General features: G+C 40.3%; 1 protein-coding gene across 1 annotated transcript in view; it reads left to right on the forward strand.

Moving 5' to 3' along the window:
- Positions 1-17,593, forward strand: part of LOC127664593 (ankyrin repeat domain-containing protein 26-like) — a 68,416-nt gene that overhangs the window by 15,496 nt on the left and 35,327 nt on the right. Inside the window, exons 2-6 of the mRNA XM_052156638.1 lie at positions 11,040-11,154; positions 11,306-11,479; positions 12,885-12,988; positions 16,149-16,182; positions 16,488-16,620. Of these exons, the coding sequence (XP_052012598.1) occupies positions 11,339-11,479; positions 12,885-12,988; positions 16,149-16,182; positions 16,488-16,620 (412 nt within the window). The 5' untranslated portion in view covers positions 11,040-11,154; positions 11,306-11,338. The remainder of the gene's footprint in view (positions 1-11,039; positions 11,155-11,305; positions 11,480-12,884; positions 12,989-16,148; positions 16,183-16,487; positions 16,621-17,593) is intronic.

Consider the following 17,593-nt stretch of genomic DNA (forward strand, 5'->3'; position numbering starts at 1 on the left):
GCACTCAGGGCTATGAGTTTTCCTCTTAGCACTGCTTTCATTGTGTCCCATAGATTTGGGTATGTTGTGTTTTCATTTTCATTGTGTTCTAAAAAGTCTTTAATTTCTTTCTTTATTTCTTCCTTGACCAAGGTATCATTGAGTAGAGTATTGTTCAATTTCCACGTGTATGTGGGTTTTCTATTGTTTCTGTTGCTATTGAAGACCACTTTTACTCCATAGTGATCAGATAGGAGGCATGGGATTAGTTCGATCTTCTTATATTTGTTGAGGTCTGTCTTGTGACCAATTATATGGTCGATTTTGGAGAAGATACCATGAGGTGCTGAAAAAAAGGTATATTCTTTTGTTTTAGGATAGAATGTTCTATATATATCAGTTAAATCTAATTGGTCCAAAGCTTCAATTAGTTTCATTGTGTCCTTGTTTAGTTTCTGTTTTCCTGATCGGTCCATTGAGGAAAGTGCAGTGTTGAAGTCACCCACAATTATTGTGTTAGGTGCAATGTGTGCTTTGAGTTTTAATGAAAGAGGGTGCTTATGAAAGAGGGTGCCCTTGCATTTGGAGCATAGATGTTCAGGATTGAGAGTTCTTCTTGTTGTATTTTTCCTTTGACCAGCAAGAAGTGTCCCTCAGAGTCTCTTTTGATGACTTTGGGTTGAAAGTCAATTGTATCTGATATTAAAATGGCTACTCCAGCTTGTTTCCTGAGACCATTTGCTTGTAAAATTGTCTTCCAGCCTTTTACTCTAAGGTAGTGTTTGTCTTTGACCCTGAGGTGTATTTCCTGTAAGCAGCAAAATGTAGGGTCCTGTTTACGTATCCAGTCAGTTAGTCTGTGTCTTTTTATTGGGGCATTGAGTCCATTGATGTTAAGAGATATTAAGGAATAGTGATTGTTACTTCCTATCATTTTTGACGTTATTTTTTAAATTTGATTGCTTAACTTCTTTTGGGTTTGATGAAAGGTTACTATCTTGCTTTTTTCAGGGTGAAGTTTCCCTCCTTGTATTGGTGTTGTCCTCCTATTATCCTTTTTAGGGCTGGGTTTGTGGATAGATATTGGGTGAACTTGGTTTTGTCGTGAAATATCTTAGTTTCTCCATCTATGGTGATTGAGAGTTTTGCTGGATATAGTAGTTTTGGTTGGCATTTGTGTTCTCTTAGAGTCTGCATGAGATCTGCCCAGGACCTTCTAGCCTTCATAGTCTCAGGTGAAAAGTCTGCTGTGATTCTGATAGGTCTTCCTTTATATGTTACTTGGCCTTTTTCTCTTACTGCCTTTAATATTCTTTCTTTGTTTAGAACATTTGGTGTTTTGATTATTATGTGACGGGAAGTATTTCTGTTCTGGTCCAGTCTGTTTGGAGTTCTGTAGGCTTCTTGTATATTCATGGGCATCTCTCTCTTTAGGTTAGGGAAGTTTTCTTCCATAATTTTATTGAAGATATTTGCTGGCCCTTTAAGTTGTAAATCTTCACTCTCATCTATGCCTATAATCCTTAGGTTTGGTCTTCTCATTGTGTCCTGGATTTCCTGGATATTTTGGGTTACAAGCTTTTTGCATTTTGCATTTTCTTTAACTGTTGAGTCCATGGTTTCTATGGAATCTTCAGCATCTGAGATTCTTTCTTCTATTTCTTGTATTCTGTTGTTGATATTTGCATCTCTGTCCCCTGATTTCTTCCCAAGGCTTTCTATCTCCAAAGTTGTCTCCTTTTGAGTTTTCTTAGTTGTTTCTACTTCTGATTTTAGATCCTGGATGGTTTTGCTTAGCTCCTTCACTTGCTTGTTTGTGCTTTCCTGTAATTCTTTAAGAGATTTTTGTGTTTTTTCTTTCATGACCTCAGCCTGTTGACTAAAGTTCTCCTGTATTTCTTTAAGAGATTTTTGTGTTTCGTCTTTCATGACCTCAGCCTGTTGACCAAAGTTCTCCTGTATTTCTTTAAGAGATTTTTGTGTTTCGTCTTTCATGACCTCAGCCTGTTGACCAAAGTTCTTCTGTATTTCTTTAAGTGTTTTTTGCATTTCCTCCTTGTTGGCTTTTGTATTCTCCTGGATTTCTTTCAATGATTTTTGTGTTTCCCTTGCAAGGGCTTCTAACTTTTGATCCATTTTCTCCTGAATTTCTTTATGTATGTCCTTCATGTGTTCCTGTACCAGCATCATGACCAGTGATTTTAAATCCAAATCTTGTTTTACTGGTGTGATGGGGTATCCAGGACATGCTGGTAGAGGAGAATTGGGTTCAGATGTTGCCATATTGCCTTGATTTCTGTTAGTGATGTTCCTGCGGTTGCCTTTTGCCATCTAACTCTCACTGGTGTTACTTGGTCTTGTCAGTGCTGGACTCATCAGTGCAAGCTGCCCCTTCCCCGTTGGCCTCTGGTGCACAGCTTACACCCTGCACTGCCTGTAGACAGGGTGCTGCTGTCCAGGCTGTTCAGATCCCGAAGCAGGCACCTGAAGGCTCCCGCTGGGGCCCGCAGGAGTTATTGGAGCACACCAACTTCTCACAGCTGGCCGCCCGGAAGCCCCCACTAGCCTCTTGAGGGACCTGGAGATGTGGTGCGGCCGCCCAGGCTGATCTGAAGTGGAGAGAGTTGACCTGAGGGCTTCTGCCTGAGGCCTTGCCCCAGATTGTGTCTGTGGACCAGATGGAACCCGTGTGCACCCCCAGGGAGCTCCGAAGGTGTATGCTGCTGTGACCTCCCCTGTGTTCCGCCCACTCCGCTGGGCAGCCGATTTCCCCAACCGTGCTGGCGCACACTAGGTTAGCCTTGTCGCCCAGGCCCTAAGTCCAGGCAAAAGCCTGGGAGGCCAAGGTCCGAGCAAAGTTCCCCTAGGGCTATGACTGTTAATTGGGTCTGCCAGGTGACCCGGATGGCGGCCGTGCGCGTCCGCGCTCCCCGAAAGCACCGGGAGAGTCTGTTGTGCTAATAACCTCCTGGGCGGGTTGACACACAGATGGCCTTTTGGGGCATAGACCCCCGTTTTGTTAGCCTCAGGCTATGCTTGTTAGCAGTCTCTGCCCTCCCGAGCACTCTGGGTCCTGTAGGCAAAATGGCGGCTTGTGTGCCGGCCAGGGCAAAAAAAAAAACTCCTGGCTGGGTTGGCGCCCCGATGGCCACTCGAACAGCCCAGGGCCTGGGTGCAGGCCAACGCCCGTCAGGCTCAGACCCCTGCGGTGTTGGGCCTAGGATTATGTTTGTGTACCTCAGTCTGTCCGATCTCTGGAGCCCGGAATCAAGATGGAGGTGAGTCTCTCCTGACTGGCGGGAAGCCGAGTTCTGAAGTGGCTTCCGTGCAGCGAAAGGCTCCGCAGAACCGCAACTGCTTGCCGCCCGGCTGGTCAGCGAAGGTCAGTGGTCGTGGGCGCAGGGCCTAACTGGACCCTGTGTCGCCTTGGTTCCACCGCCGATGGCCCTTCAGCTGGACCAGCTACTGCTGCCGCCGCCGCCGCCGCTGCCCTATTGAGTACTTTTTCATTGATGATCATAAGTCAAAGTGATCTAAAATTCTCTTTCTTTTTTTGGGTCCTTGTTTCGTTTATGTATCAGAATAATTTTGGTTCCATAGAATTAATTAGGTAGTGTTCCTTCTGTGTTAATTTTGTGGAATAGTCTGAGGAGTGTTGGCATTAACTTTTCTTTGAAGGGCTGATAGAATTCTGCCCAGAAGCCATCTGGCCCTAGGCTGTTTTTGTTTGTCAGTTTTTTAATGACATCTTCTATTTCCTCAGGAGATATGGGCCTGTTTAGTTAGTTTACATGCTCTTGATTTAACTTTAGTATGTAGTATCTGTTTAGAAAAATCATCCATATCATTTAGATGTTCCAGTTTTGTGTATAGGCTTTTGCAGTACGATATGATCATTTCTTATGGTGTTTTTATTAGATATTTTCTTTATTTACGTTTCAATGTTATCCCCTTTCCTGGTTTCCCCTCTGAAAACACCCCACCCAAATCCCCTCTCCCCCTGCTCACCAACACACCCACTCCTGCTTCCCTGTTCTGAAATTCCCCTATTCTTGGGCATCTAGCCTTCTAAGGACTAAGGGCCTCTCCTCCCTGTGATGTCCAATAAGGCCATTCTCTGCTACATATTCAGGTAGAGCCATGGGTCCCTCAATGTGTAGTCCTTGATTAATAGTTTAGTCCCTGGAAGGTCTGTGGGGGTAGTGGTTGGTTAATATTGCTGTTCCTACTATGGGGCAGGAATCTCCTCTCAAGCTCCATTGGGGAATTTATGTTTAATCCAATGGTTGGCTAAGAGCACCAACCTGTATTTGTCAGGTGCTGGCAGAGACTCTCAGTACACAGCTATATCAGGCTCCTGTCAGCAAGTACTTCTCTGAATGGCCTTTCCTTCAGTCTCTGCTCCACAATTTGTCTCTCTGTATCTCCTTCCATGGGTATTTTGTTCCCCTTTAAGAAGGACCAAAGTATCCACACTTTGGTCTTCTATCTTCTTGGGCTTCATTTTGTCTGTTAATTGCACATTGGGTATTCTAAGCTTCTGGGCTTAAGCTTCTAAGCTTATCAGTGAGTGCATGCAATGTGTGTTCTTTTGTGATTGGGTTACCTCACTCAGGGTGATATTTTCTAGTTCTATCCATCTGCCTAAGAATTTCATGAATTCATTGTTTTTAATAGCTGAATAGTACTCCATTTTATAAATGTACCACATTTTCTGTATCCATTCCTCTGTTGAGGTACATCTGGGTTCTTTCCAGCTTCTGGCTATTATAAATAAGGCTGCTATGAACATAGTGGGCATGTATCCTTATTATTTCTACTTCCATTTTTAGGTCCTGGATGGTTTTGTTCACTTCCTTCACTTGTTTGTTGGTTTTTTCCTATAATTCTTTAAGGGATTTTTGTGTTTCTTCTTTAAGGGCTTCTACCTATTTACCCGTGTTCCCCGGCATTTCTTTATGGGAGTTATTCATGTCAATCTTGAAGTCCTCTATCAGCATCATGAGCTGAGACTTTAAATCCAAATCTTGTTTTTGCAGTGTGCTGAGTATCCAGGACTGGGTTCAGATGATGCCATGTTGACTTGGTTTCTGTTGGTCATGTTCTTGTGTTTGTATTTTGCCATATTGTTATCTCTCAAGTTAACTGGTCTTGCTGTCTATGATTGTGGTTTGTATGTCTGCAAGCCTGTGTCAGTACTCCTGGGAGACCAGTTCTTTCTCTGGAATTTAGGTATGGAGAATTATGGTACAGGTTCAGCTCAGGGGTGGAGACAGAAACCAGAATGATTCTGTTCCCAGTTGATCCTTGGTTCCTGTGTCCTGATGGCTCTGAGCAGGTCCCTCTTTGGCCAGGAATTTGAAGAGAAGTGGTGGTCTTACCTGTGAACTCATGTGTGCAGGCACTCCTGGGAGATTGGCTCTCTATTGCTGGTATTTGTATATGTAGCTCTGTGGCCTAGGATTAGCTCTTGGCACAGACAGAAATCAGAAGACTCCTGTCCTAGGCTGCCCCTAGTTTCTTGTGTCATAAAGGTTTCAGGCAGGTTCTTCTGAGCAGCATGGGTGGTCGTACCTGTTTCCCCAGTCATGTCTACACTTCTGGGAGTCTAGCTATCTCCCTGTGTCACCTGGGTATGGAGCCCTATGGCAAAGGATGATCTGTTGATTTTTTTGAATTTCCACACTTTCTGTTTTTATGTCTCCCTTTTCATTTGGGTGCTGTCTCTGGGCCCTTTTGATAGCTTGGCTAGGTGTTTTTCTATCTTTTTGATTTTCTGAAAGAACCAGCTCTTGGTTTTGTTGATATTTGTAACACTCAGACAGGGTTAATATTCAAAATATATAAAGAACTCAAGAAGGTAACCACCAAAAAAACAAAAACAAAAAACAAACAAAAACAAAAACAAACAACCTAATGGAAACATGAGGTAAAGAACCAAACAGAATTCACAACAAAGATATCTCAAATGGCCAAGAAGAAGTTAAAGAAATGTTCAAATTCCTTAGTGATCAGGGAAATGCACATAAAATTGACCCTGAGATTTTATATTATACCAATCAGAATCGCTAAGATCAAAAATTCTTGTGACAGCACACGTTGGTGAGGATGTAGACAGAGAGGAGCACTCCTCCATCACTGGTGTGATGGCACACTGGTACAACAGCTTTGGAAATAAATCTGGAGGATCCTCAGAAAATCGTAAATATATAGACCCAGCTATACCACTCTTGGGCACATATCCAAAAGATGTCCCACAGGGGCATGTGTTCCAGTACGTTCATAATGGCCTTTTCGTGATAGCTGGAAGTTGGAAACTTGTGGTTTATTTACAAAATGGAATCTTACTTTGCTATTAAGAATGAGAACCTCATGAGTTTTGTAGGTACATGCACATATATGGAAGTAGAAATTATCCTACTGGATGAATTAACTCTGACCAAAAAGGACATGTATGGTATGTATTCACTAATAAATGGATATTAGCCCCCAAAATGTACAGAATCCCCACGATATAATCCTCAGAACTCAAAAATCTTAACAAGATAAGGGCCTAATTGAGGATTCTTCAATCACACCTGTGAAGCAGAAGAAAGCATTCATGTGGGGCAGAGAGAGGGAGAGACCTGGGTGGGAGAGGGGAGAAGGGAAAAGGGAACATGATCAGGTATTGTAGGTTGGGGTTGGGGGGGAAGAAGACAGAAGCCCTGAGGGCTAGCAGAAAGAATGGAGAGACTTAATATGAGGAGGTAGGAGTGGGAAGTACTCCATTAATTTACCAGAGACCTGGGAGACAGGAGCCCAGCATGGCTGCTTTGTGAGAGGCACAGCAGCTGAGTCAGATGCAGATATTTACACCCAACCAATGAACAGGAGGAGCTGAGGGCCTCTGTGGTGGAATTAGAATAAAGCTGGAAGAAGCTGAGGAGGAGTAATACTTCATAGGAAGACCAGCAGTCTAACCTGGTCTCATCTGATCTGGACCCCTGAGATCTCTCAGGTTCTGAGCAAAAACAATACACCAACTGATATGAAGCCCCTGACACATATTTACCTTTCATTGTGCTGGGTAAATGCCTAATTTTGTAAGTCCATATATGAATACCAGCAGTTTGAAAATCGAAATGGTATATTCAATCCAACTTTATTCTCTCTTATGGAGAGAGTACAATATATAATATTGTATATATTATTCATTGGCCATTGTGAAACTCATATTTCTGGTACAATTTGGATTTTATCCGTAAAATCAATTACTCATCATGAAACTTAAGTTTAAGGCTTAAAATTCTAGCTTATAGTTCATTATAATGGGGAAATCAGAGACAGGATCTGGTCATACCACATCCACAGTGAAGAAAGCAATGAAACAAAAGCACCCAATGTCTTCTTTTTATTGATTTTTTTATTGGTTGTTTTATGTGCATTTCAAATATTATCCCCCTTCTCAGTTTTTCCTCCACAACTCCCTTATCCAACTCCCTCCCTTCTTCTCTGAGGGTGCTCCCCCAGCCACCCACCCACTCCTGCCTCACAGTCCTGCCATTCCCCTACACTGGCCATCTAATCTTGACAGAACCAAGGGCTTCTCCTTCCTTTGATAACAATACTCTGCTACATGTACAGCTGGAGCCATGGGTCCTTCGATGTATAAGGGACAAAGATATGGGGAGAGACCAAAGAAAAGGCCATCCCAAAACAGTCCCCACCGAGGGATCCATCCCATCTACAGACACTAAACCCAGATACTTGCTAATTTAACATTTGTTGACAGGGGCCTGGTTTATCTATCCTCCTGACAGTCTCTGCCAGAGCTTGACCAATACAGATGGTGAAGCTCTCAGCCAAGCATCAGAACACAATGGTCTCCATTAGGTTAGGGGAAGAACTCACCGGAAGACACACACACACACACACACACACACACACACACACACACACGCACACGCACACGCACACGCACACGCACACGCACACGCACACACACACACACACACACGACATATAAACACCCTCATAAGACCCTGCTATACCGTAACTCCTAGGCATATATCCAGAGGATTCCCCGGCATGCAATAAGGACACGTGCTCTACTATGTTCATAGCAGCCTTATTTATAATAGCCAGAAGCTGGAAAGAACCTGGATGTCCCTAAATGGAGGAATGGATACAGAAAATGTGGTATATTTACACAATGGAATACTTACTACTCAGCAGTTAAAAACAATGAATTCATGAAATTTTTAGGCAAATGGTTGGGACTGGAAAATATCATCCTAAGTGAGGTAAACCAGTCACAAAAGAAAACACAAGGAATGTAATCACTGAGAAGTGGATATTAATTACCTCAGAAGCTCTGAATACTCAAGGCACAATTAGCATACCAAATGATTCCCAAGAAGAAGGAAGGAGAGGGCCCTTTCCTGGAAAGGCTTGATCCAGCATTGTAGGGGAGGACCAGGACAGAGAAATGGGAGGGGGTGATTGGGGAATAGGTGGAGAGAAGAGGTCTTATGGGACATATGGGGAGGGGAGAGCTGGGAAAGGGGAAAGCATTTGGAATGTAAACAAAGAATATAGAAAATAAATAAACATCGTCATACACACTCGAAACCTCACAGACACACACACGAAAATGATGTCAGTCCAAAGAATCAGACTAGAGTAGCACCAAATGCTAATGTAATGGTTTGCAGTTAAATTCATGTATTCTTTTGTTAATGTAATTTCCTCACATTATGGGAAGAGAATGATTACAGAGAAGATATTAATTTATATATCATATGACTTGCTGATAAAACAAGTAACTGATTTCTTGATTTATGGTTGTGAGTGATAAGATTGTTAATTAAATTTATTAAAATGCCCACAAATTTAAGTATGAATGAATTCCTAAACTTTATTCTTTTTACTCAGTAGTTCACCAAATCACTTTGATTCTCTTATTAAGCACAGTCATCCTATGGGCTGTAAATGCCTCTCATCCTTAACGTGTGCAGATTTTCCTGTGCTGAGTAGAAAGTCTAGAGATATAGTACATTCAAACAATGGAACACCAGAGAGCTATTAAAAACAATGACTTCTTGAAATCTGAAGGCAATGGATAGATCTAGAAAATAGCATCCTGAGTGAGGTTTCTCAGTCACAAAAGACCACACATGGTGTGTACTCACTGAACAGTGATATTAGGCAAAGAGCATGGAATACCCACGATACAGCTCATGGACCACATGAAGCTCAAGAGGAAGGAAGACCAAAGAGGATAGATACTTCAGTCCTACTTAGAAGGGGGGTCTCAAGTCCACTAGAAACTTGACCTATTTATTTTTAAATAACATTTCTGAAATTAGGAAGTTGTAACAAGTAACTACTTTGAAGAATTATGCCCTGTCTAAAACTATTATCAATTAATTGAAATATTAGCCAAGTGAAAGTTCTCATTTCTTCACATTGTACAACTCAAAATAATGAATATAATTATCCTCATTTTAGTCCTGGTATTTCTTTTGCTAAAGATTTAGAAATCAATGAAATAGTTTCAGATATAATTTGCTGTTGTCATATTTTTCACATTTTGAATATTTAAATATTATAACTAGAACTCCCAGAATTCTTTTGAATATATCACATATGATTTACTGTAAACACAGTTGGTTATGATTCCTGCACACTTTATGAATTATGTAATCTAAAACCTGATATCAGGTAAAGCTTAATCCATCAGGAATTATAATCCATATCCTAATGTAAAGTTCTCAAAGTGTGAGAAGAACAGGGTCATAAGCCAACCAGAGTGTGTTCACTTGTGTAGTCATGTACCAGTGGTCTACAGTGGAAAGACTGCAAGTTAGCAGCTCCTGAGACACATGGTGAGTTCAAGACCAGCCTGAATTCTGTAACAAGACTATGCCTCAAAGAAAAATATCCAAACATCTAATTGCTGAGCAATTTCATGCTAGAAAAAGCTGTAAATCCTTTGCATGATGTTTTTCAATAATCCTATGACCTGTGAGATGAGCTTATTCTGATTCCCTTTTTATTGATGAGGGTCTTAGGTATGCAGAGAATAAAGCAGTGTGTAGCAGCAGAATTCAAAGTAGGAGTCAAATCCAAATTGACAGTTCTAATTTAAAAAGGTTACTTTGGCCAACTGTGCTGCAGAATTTATGTCAACCTGACACAAGCAAAAGTCATCTGAGAGGAGGGAAGCTCCACTGAAAAAAATTCTCCATAAGATCTGGTTGTAGGCAATCTTCTAGGGCATTTTCTTAATTGGTGATTGATGGTGTAGGACCCTGCCCATTGTGGGTGATGCCATCCCTGGGCTGGTGGTTCTGGTTTCCACAAGAACTCAGGCTCAGGAAGAGATGGAGAACAGTCTAGTAAGCAGCACTCCTCCATGCCTTACCATAATCAGCTCCTGCCTACAGGTTTCTCCCTGTTTGAGTTTCTAACCTCACAGCTTTTACAGATGAACTGTTTTCTGGAACTGTGTGTGATATAAGCCCATTCATCCCCAAGTTGTCTTGATCATGATGTTTCATCACATAATGGAAATCCTAAATATGACAGCTTGGTACTAGCTTAGAGGGGCAGTGCTATGACATAGGTGACCATTTTTTGGGGTGGGGTGGGGAGGATTTTGGAAGGACATTGGAATATTGTGCAAGAAATACCACTGAGTTTTCAATGCTTGCTGAGCTGTTCTTTAGGAGCTTCCTAATTAAGAAGGTTGAAGGTAATTCCGGAGATGGAGGCCTGGCTTGGGAAGCTTCAGAGGAATAATGAAAGTTTTTATCAGGGCCATTTCTATTTTCCTCTCCATGTTGCTTTGGTTATGTTGTTTCATTGCAACAATGGAAAACTATTTAACATATTGGGCGTTCAGCTCAGTCATAGTATCCTTGCCTCCCATACAGAAATATATGTGCCATGATTCCAATATTGGAGGCAAAAACATTTCTTTGAATTGGATGCCCAAAGTTAGTGAGAATTACATGAACAACTGTGGCTTTTGACCTAGATTTGTAAAAATTCTTAAAAAGTTTTCATTTTCACAGAACTATTCTGCACTATGCCTGTGCATACGGCCATCCCAATGTAGTTGCCCTCCTGATAGAGTGGAATTGTGACATTGATCTCCGTGACAGTGACAACAGAACAGCACTAATTAAGGTAGAAAGCAGCCAACAGTTTCAGTGTGACACATATTGGATGGGAATTCTTGGAATAAACATGATCTCAGATATATGCAAATAATTAGTGAAACCTATGAAATTTTTGCTTTTCTCATCTTTCCAATCTGTTTCTTGATCCAATGCCCCAGGCTTCACAGTTCAAGCACGAAGACTGTGTGGCTATGTTATTAGAACACGGTGCTGACCCAAATGCTATGGACAACACTGGGAGCACCGCACTGCACTATGCTGTTTGGCATAACAGCACCTCAATGACAGCCAAACTGCTGGCACACAATGCCGACTTCAGTATAAAAAATGAGGTAAAGAAGACACAGCTTTGATTTACAGATTATTTCTTACATACTTTAAAATATTACATTGGGATCCTGATACAGCTTTGACCTAAGAATCTCTCAAACGCTAAATGTAATAAATGGATTTTATAAGACTTATCTTGATGAGCCAGCTTTGATGGGAGCTCCTTCTTCCCAAGCTTTCCTTCCCCCAAAACACTGCATGATCTCTCTCCTTTACTCTTCTGAGGAACAATCTAAAGAGAATTATTACCTCCATCCACGGCAATTCTGAAGAAATTTGCAATTTCCTTAAGGGTACTCTCTTAATTGTAGCCTTTTGGGAATTCATGTTGTCTTATACTTACAATATATCAGATAAACAAACTTCAATAAGATACAAGGTTTCTATATTATAAGTGTCTAAATTATGAATCTTTCTGTCAGTTTAACCCACATGGTATCCATCTCAGCATGTCAGTTCATTTCATAGATCTCTAATATCATGGGCCTTTCAGTTGTAATTAGGTAACCACAGAGTTGGTTTGTCCCTTAGTTCATGAGACAGAATGTTATACAGTCAAGGATAGCCTTGAACTTTTTATGTAATGAGGATGACATTAAACTTGTATATTCCTGGACCTCTGAAGTGATGGACTTTTGGTAATTCACCACTGTGCCTGTCCTATAAAACCTCATAGTTCACTTTGATATTCATTTCCAATGAAATACTTATTTCAGTGAAATAAAGCAAGTGTTGGAGAAGTTATTCCGGGGTGTTGTCAATTTACTACATTTTATGCTGATTTTCATTACAGCTTTATTATGAAGAACTTGCAAGGAGAAAAGCCTAATTCCACAAATTTAAATCATCATAGAAAAGTTTTCAGTATTTTCCTTGAGAGATTACTTAAATTGCAACTCTAGCACAGGGCATAATATAATCCTTCATATTCTCCCAGAATATCAAGTCTAACATGAATTTCATGTTCATTTGTTATAGAAATAGTATTAACATTAGTGCAATAGGTCCAGTATGGAAAAAATACTGTGACATGCCATCCTTTCTACACTGTGCTTTTGTAGCAAATATTCTCTGCCTCAGTGACTTGGAGTTCATGGCATTTCAGAAGCATTTGCATTCCCACAGGCTCTGGAATAAACTATTTAGACTCTACTCATGGTATCAGGAACCCATGGCAGACATTCTGTTTCACATGGTTCACTAAGATTTAAGTTATGAATTAAATGAGATAGGTGTCAAAGGTACTCTGATGGCTTATAAAGAATGGATCTGTGTGAGAGCACTGTGTGTGAGAGTGTCAAGGATGTAGATAACTGCACCTCAGACTATGTGAGCTCTACTGTGTCTTCACATGATTGTCTGTTGATAAATAAGTTCTCAGAGTTAAAAGTTATTATTTTTTTATAGGATAGCTTTACACCACTTACACTGGCTCGAATGAAAAATGACAACCTGGCAAAACTTTTAGAAGACCAGAAAGAAAAGATAAAGGAACTTGATGAATTAGAAAGGTGAAGTTATTAATTCTTTTATTTTTTATGTTTTTATGGGATTCTATAGTGTGTACCATCCCTGAAGCCCTGTTGCTAGAGTTTCTAATCCTATTAAATAGGTATAAACCCCCACATAATATAGATATTGTAATTATAAGCTATATTCCTAGATTGGGCAGTTCTAGCACTGTACTATCTTATTCACAAGGTGTGAGAGTCCTTGCTTCTTGAGGTTTCTCCTGGCCAGGAGCTCCTGATTCATGGTGTCATCTCCTCTCTTCCTCCTCTTCCTCCATCCTCCCTTCTCCCTCACCTTCCTCTTGTCCTCTTGTCCTCCTACCTAACTTTCCCCAGATTTGAGTCTCCCTTCCTACCTTTCTCCTTCACTGCCCATTCACTGACTTAGCCTTTTTGTAAGTATAGATTTTGAAGTTTATGTTTTAATATTTCATTAAAAATTGAGATCTTAAACATTTATTTTTAAAAATATGTCTCTTATTTTAATTTATTTAAAAATGCTATATTAAATGAAAGTACATTTTGAAAAAAAATTTCTTCCCTTCAGTGACTGGTTTCTTCAAATATTTTCATTATCTTTGCTAGTGAATCCCTAAAATTCTCAACATTCACAAGTTTGGCAAATGGGGATTGCCTTAAAACTTGATCAGCTTCAGTTAGTAAATAAGACAGTAAACAGGGCAGCCACAGACAAGACTACATAGAAACTCAAGTCTGTCTTCACACACATGCTCACATGCACACACACACACACACACACACACACACACACACACACACACATGCGCGCGCACACGCACACACACACACACACACACTCACACACACACTTGTATGTCTACAACTACCCAGTCATGCACATTCAAACACATGTAAATACACCCATGTGCACACACACACACACACACACACACACACACACATTCTATTGGTCATTGAACCTATTTTTATTTCAATAATGTGTGCCTTAATAGGTTGTATAAGTTGAGCATTTAAATATGAAAACTATTAGAGAAACATAGGCTAAAAAAGAAGCAGGACTCTGCTTTTCCTCCAAGTATTTCTACTTCATTGTAGTCACATAGGAAGTTTTTAGTGTTTTCTAATTTATGTGGACTGGAATTGGTAGGTCATATATAGAAAAGCTGAATGCAGTTTGTAAATTTCATGTTTTGATAACCCCTATAACTCCCCTAGAAAAATAACATATCCATTTATTCTTTTTTTTCACATTTTTTTATTCGATATATTTTTTATTTACATTTCAAATGATTTCCCCTTTTCTAGCCCCCGACTCCCCGAAAGTCCCATAAGCCCCCTTCTCTCCCCCTGTCCTCCCACCCACCCCTTCCCATTCCCCGTTCTGGTTTTGCCAAATACTGCTTCACTGAGTCTTTACAGAACAAGGGGCCACTCCTCCTTTCTTCTTGTACCTCATTTGATGTGTGGATTATGTTTTGGTACAACCACTCTGGAAATCAGTCTGGCGGTTCCTCCGAAAACTGGGCTCCTCACTTCCAGAAGATCCTGCTATACCACTCCTGGGCATATACCCAGAGGATTCCCCACCATGTAATAAGGGGAGGGAATACTATGTTCATAGCAGCCCTATTTATAATTGCCAGACGCTGGAAAGAACCCACATATCCATTTATTCTTAAATTTCCTATACTTTATCTTGCAGTTTGTTTCAACTGTTTCATGGGGCTCACTGTACCCTTTTGAGACCAAATGAAGGCATGAGTGCTTTTTAGATGCATGCTTGATTTGAAATGATGATGGCTAATTCTATGCTGCAAAGCTTAGTTCTGCACCAATGACAGGGATGGTTTTCAGACCATTTTCAGTTCAGGTATCAAAATTATGTGAGTCAGTAACTGGATACTAGTGCAGCCTACAGATGGTGATTTTGGAAAAGTTTTAGTCTTCCCTTCGGCCAGTGGACAGACAAGGGTTCCAGGCACCCTCCTGTTTCTGTCTCCCCAGTGCTGGATTCCTAGTGCACACCAGACCACCACATTTGGCTATGTTTTGTCCCCCACAACTTCTGACAAATCAAACTGAGAGCCTCACACTTGCAACTTAGGGACTTAACAACTGAACAGTTGTGTGAGTCCATGTCTTTTTAGATTTTGAAAATAAAAGTGATTTCTACAAGATTCCTCAGCACTGAAGATGCTGTGGTAAGAGAAACTGGGAATTTGGGCTGTGAGATACTTTCTCAAGTAAAACTAGTTGAAAATGTCACATGATTAGGTATAATTTTTACTAAAGTGGGATGGTAATTTATTGTCATCTTCTATTATTTCGTTTAAATCTACTTGAAGATGAAAAGTTATTTTCATAGTTTAGTATGAAATAAATTATGATTCTAGAATTTCTGAGTATGAATTCAAATCTGTCACATATTCACATGGTCTTTTCTATGTTTCTCAAAATTATCTGACATATATTGGAATTAAAACAAATTTACAGCAAGTCCAATGCTTAGAACAATGCACGGCAATTACATAGGAAGGCCTAAGAACAGCTAAGCCTTTCCATTCTTAAAGGTATTTGACACATATAAAGAGCACAGTGGTGTTAATAAGGCAGGTTTTACTAAATATGAGACTCCGTTTTGCTGAGAATGACATTGGAAATGTTGGTATATTTACCTCTACGAAACAAAGCATACTATATTATATTGTCCCCTTATCTTAACTGTTACAATACTTGATCAAAATTTATTATTTTAAAAATTATTAATATCGTCATCATTATTTTAAAATGATGCAAATGTTTGTGCTTGTATTTGAGTATGCACACATGAGTGCAGGTGGCTGAAGAATGCACAGGCATTGTATGTCTCTGGATCTGGAATTAGTTGGTTATGAGTCACACAGCATGGGTTCTGGCTGTTGAGCTCAACTCCTGTGCAGAAGCAGTATCTGCTGTTAATTGGAGCCGTGTCTCCAGTTGTAATTTCCATCTTTTATGATTTTAGTAGTGGTATAAATTGTATATCAATGTTCCTCTTCTTGTCTACAGCTTCTTTCCTTTGCAGAAAATCATTTTATTTGTAATAACCTGGTAAGTTTTATGGATAGGGAAAATAAACATTTTTTGTGTTTTATTTTACAAGTTTAATATTCATCTGAAAGTATTTCATTTTTTGTAGGTCTTCAAAGAAAACTTCCAATGAAAAAGAAGAGGTATGCAAAAATTAATTTCAAATCATATTTATTAAGATACAGTATACAAATCAAAGTAATACATAATAAATGGACTTAGAAATATAGTATAAAATAAAATAAAAATTAAGATTCTTTTGTTATATTCAAATATTTCTTTCCAAAATAGTTTTAAAAGTCACCAATAGTAAAGGTGTCTTTCCTTTCAAAATCTGGTCTTTCAGAAGCATTTTGCTTGTTACTTATGTAAAACACGGGTCTCTTCTTTATAGTGTATGGGGTACCCAACATGACAATATCTGAAATTGCTATTATTCATTTTATAGGTCAAAGAACAAGGAAATAATATGCTTGACCTTAAGGAACTAATATCATGTGAGGGAAACTCAAAGGACTGTGAGCAGTACAGTTGTGACACTATTTTGCATTTTATTGAAGAGCTCATGAGGCAGAGAAAAGGTAGGAGTTCTGCATGCAGCCCCTGTGTGTGCTATTGATGAGGGTGAATTGCCCAAACATAGGCATGCTTGATATCAAAGAACAGAAAACTAGTCTCAGCAGGAGCTGCCAGCAAGCCTTCAGAGCTTCAGTGAGCGAGCTTGACACCATGGCCTTGGGGTTGTTACATTAGACTCATGTGTTTCAACAAAATGGAACAGGCCAGTCAGCCAATACATTAAATTGGTGGGGTGGGCCTTTTCGTTACTTCTTTTTGGTTTGTTTGATTTTTTTTTGGAGGGAGTGTGATTCTCTCTCTCTCTCTCTCTCTCTCTCTCTCTCTCTCTTTCTCTCTCTCTCTCTCTCTCTTTCTTCCTTCCTTCCTTCCTTTCTCTCTCTCTCTTTCTTTTTCTTTTATTATTTGTATTTTCCTTAATTTTTTATTAGATATTTTCTATATTTACATTTCAAATGTTACTCCTTTTCTAGGTCTCCCCTCTGAAACCCCCTATCCCATCCTCCTCCTTCTGTGCATTAACTTACCACTCCCAGTTCCTCTCCTGGAATTCCCTTACACTGGGGCAATGAGCCTTCACAGGTCCAAAGGCCTCTCTTCTCATTGATGTCTTACCAGGCTATCCTTTGCTACTCATGTGGCTGGAGCCATGGGTCCCCTCCTTGTGTACTCTTTGGTTGGTGGTTAAGTCCCTGGGAGCTTTGGGGGTGCTGGCTGGTTCATATTGTTCTTCCTCCTGTGGGGCTGTAAAACCCTTCAGCTCCTTGGTTCCTTTCTCTAGCTCCTCCATTGGGGACCCTGTGCTCAGTTCAATGGTTGACTGAGAGCATCCCCCTCTGTACTTGTCAGGCACTGGCAGGGCCTCTCATGAGACAGATACATCAGGCTCCTGTCAGCTAACACTTGGTGGCATCCACAATAGTGTCTGGATTTGGTAACTGTATATGGGTGGATCCCCAGGTGGGGCAGTCTCTGGAT

The sequence above is a fragment of the Apodemus sylvaticus genome, chromosome 14, assembly GCF_947179515.1.
Source record: "Apodemus sylvaticus chromosome 14, mApoSyl1.1, whole genome shotgun sequence".
Classification (NCBI taxonomy): Eukaryota; Metazoa; Chordata; class Mammalia; order Rodentia; family Muridae; genus Apodemus; species Apodemus sylvaticus.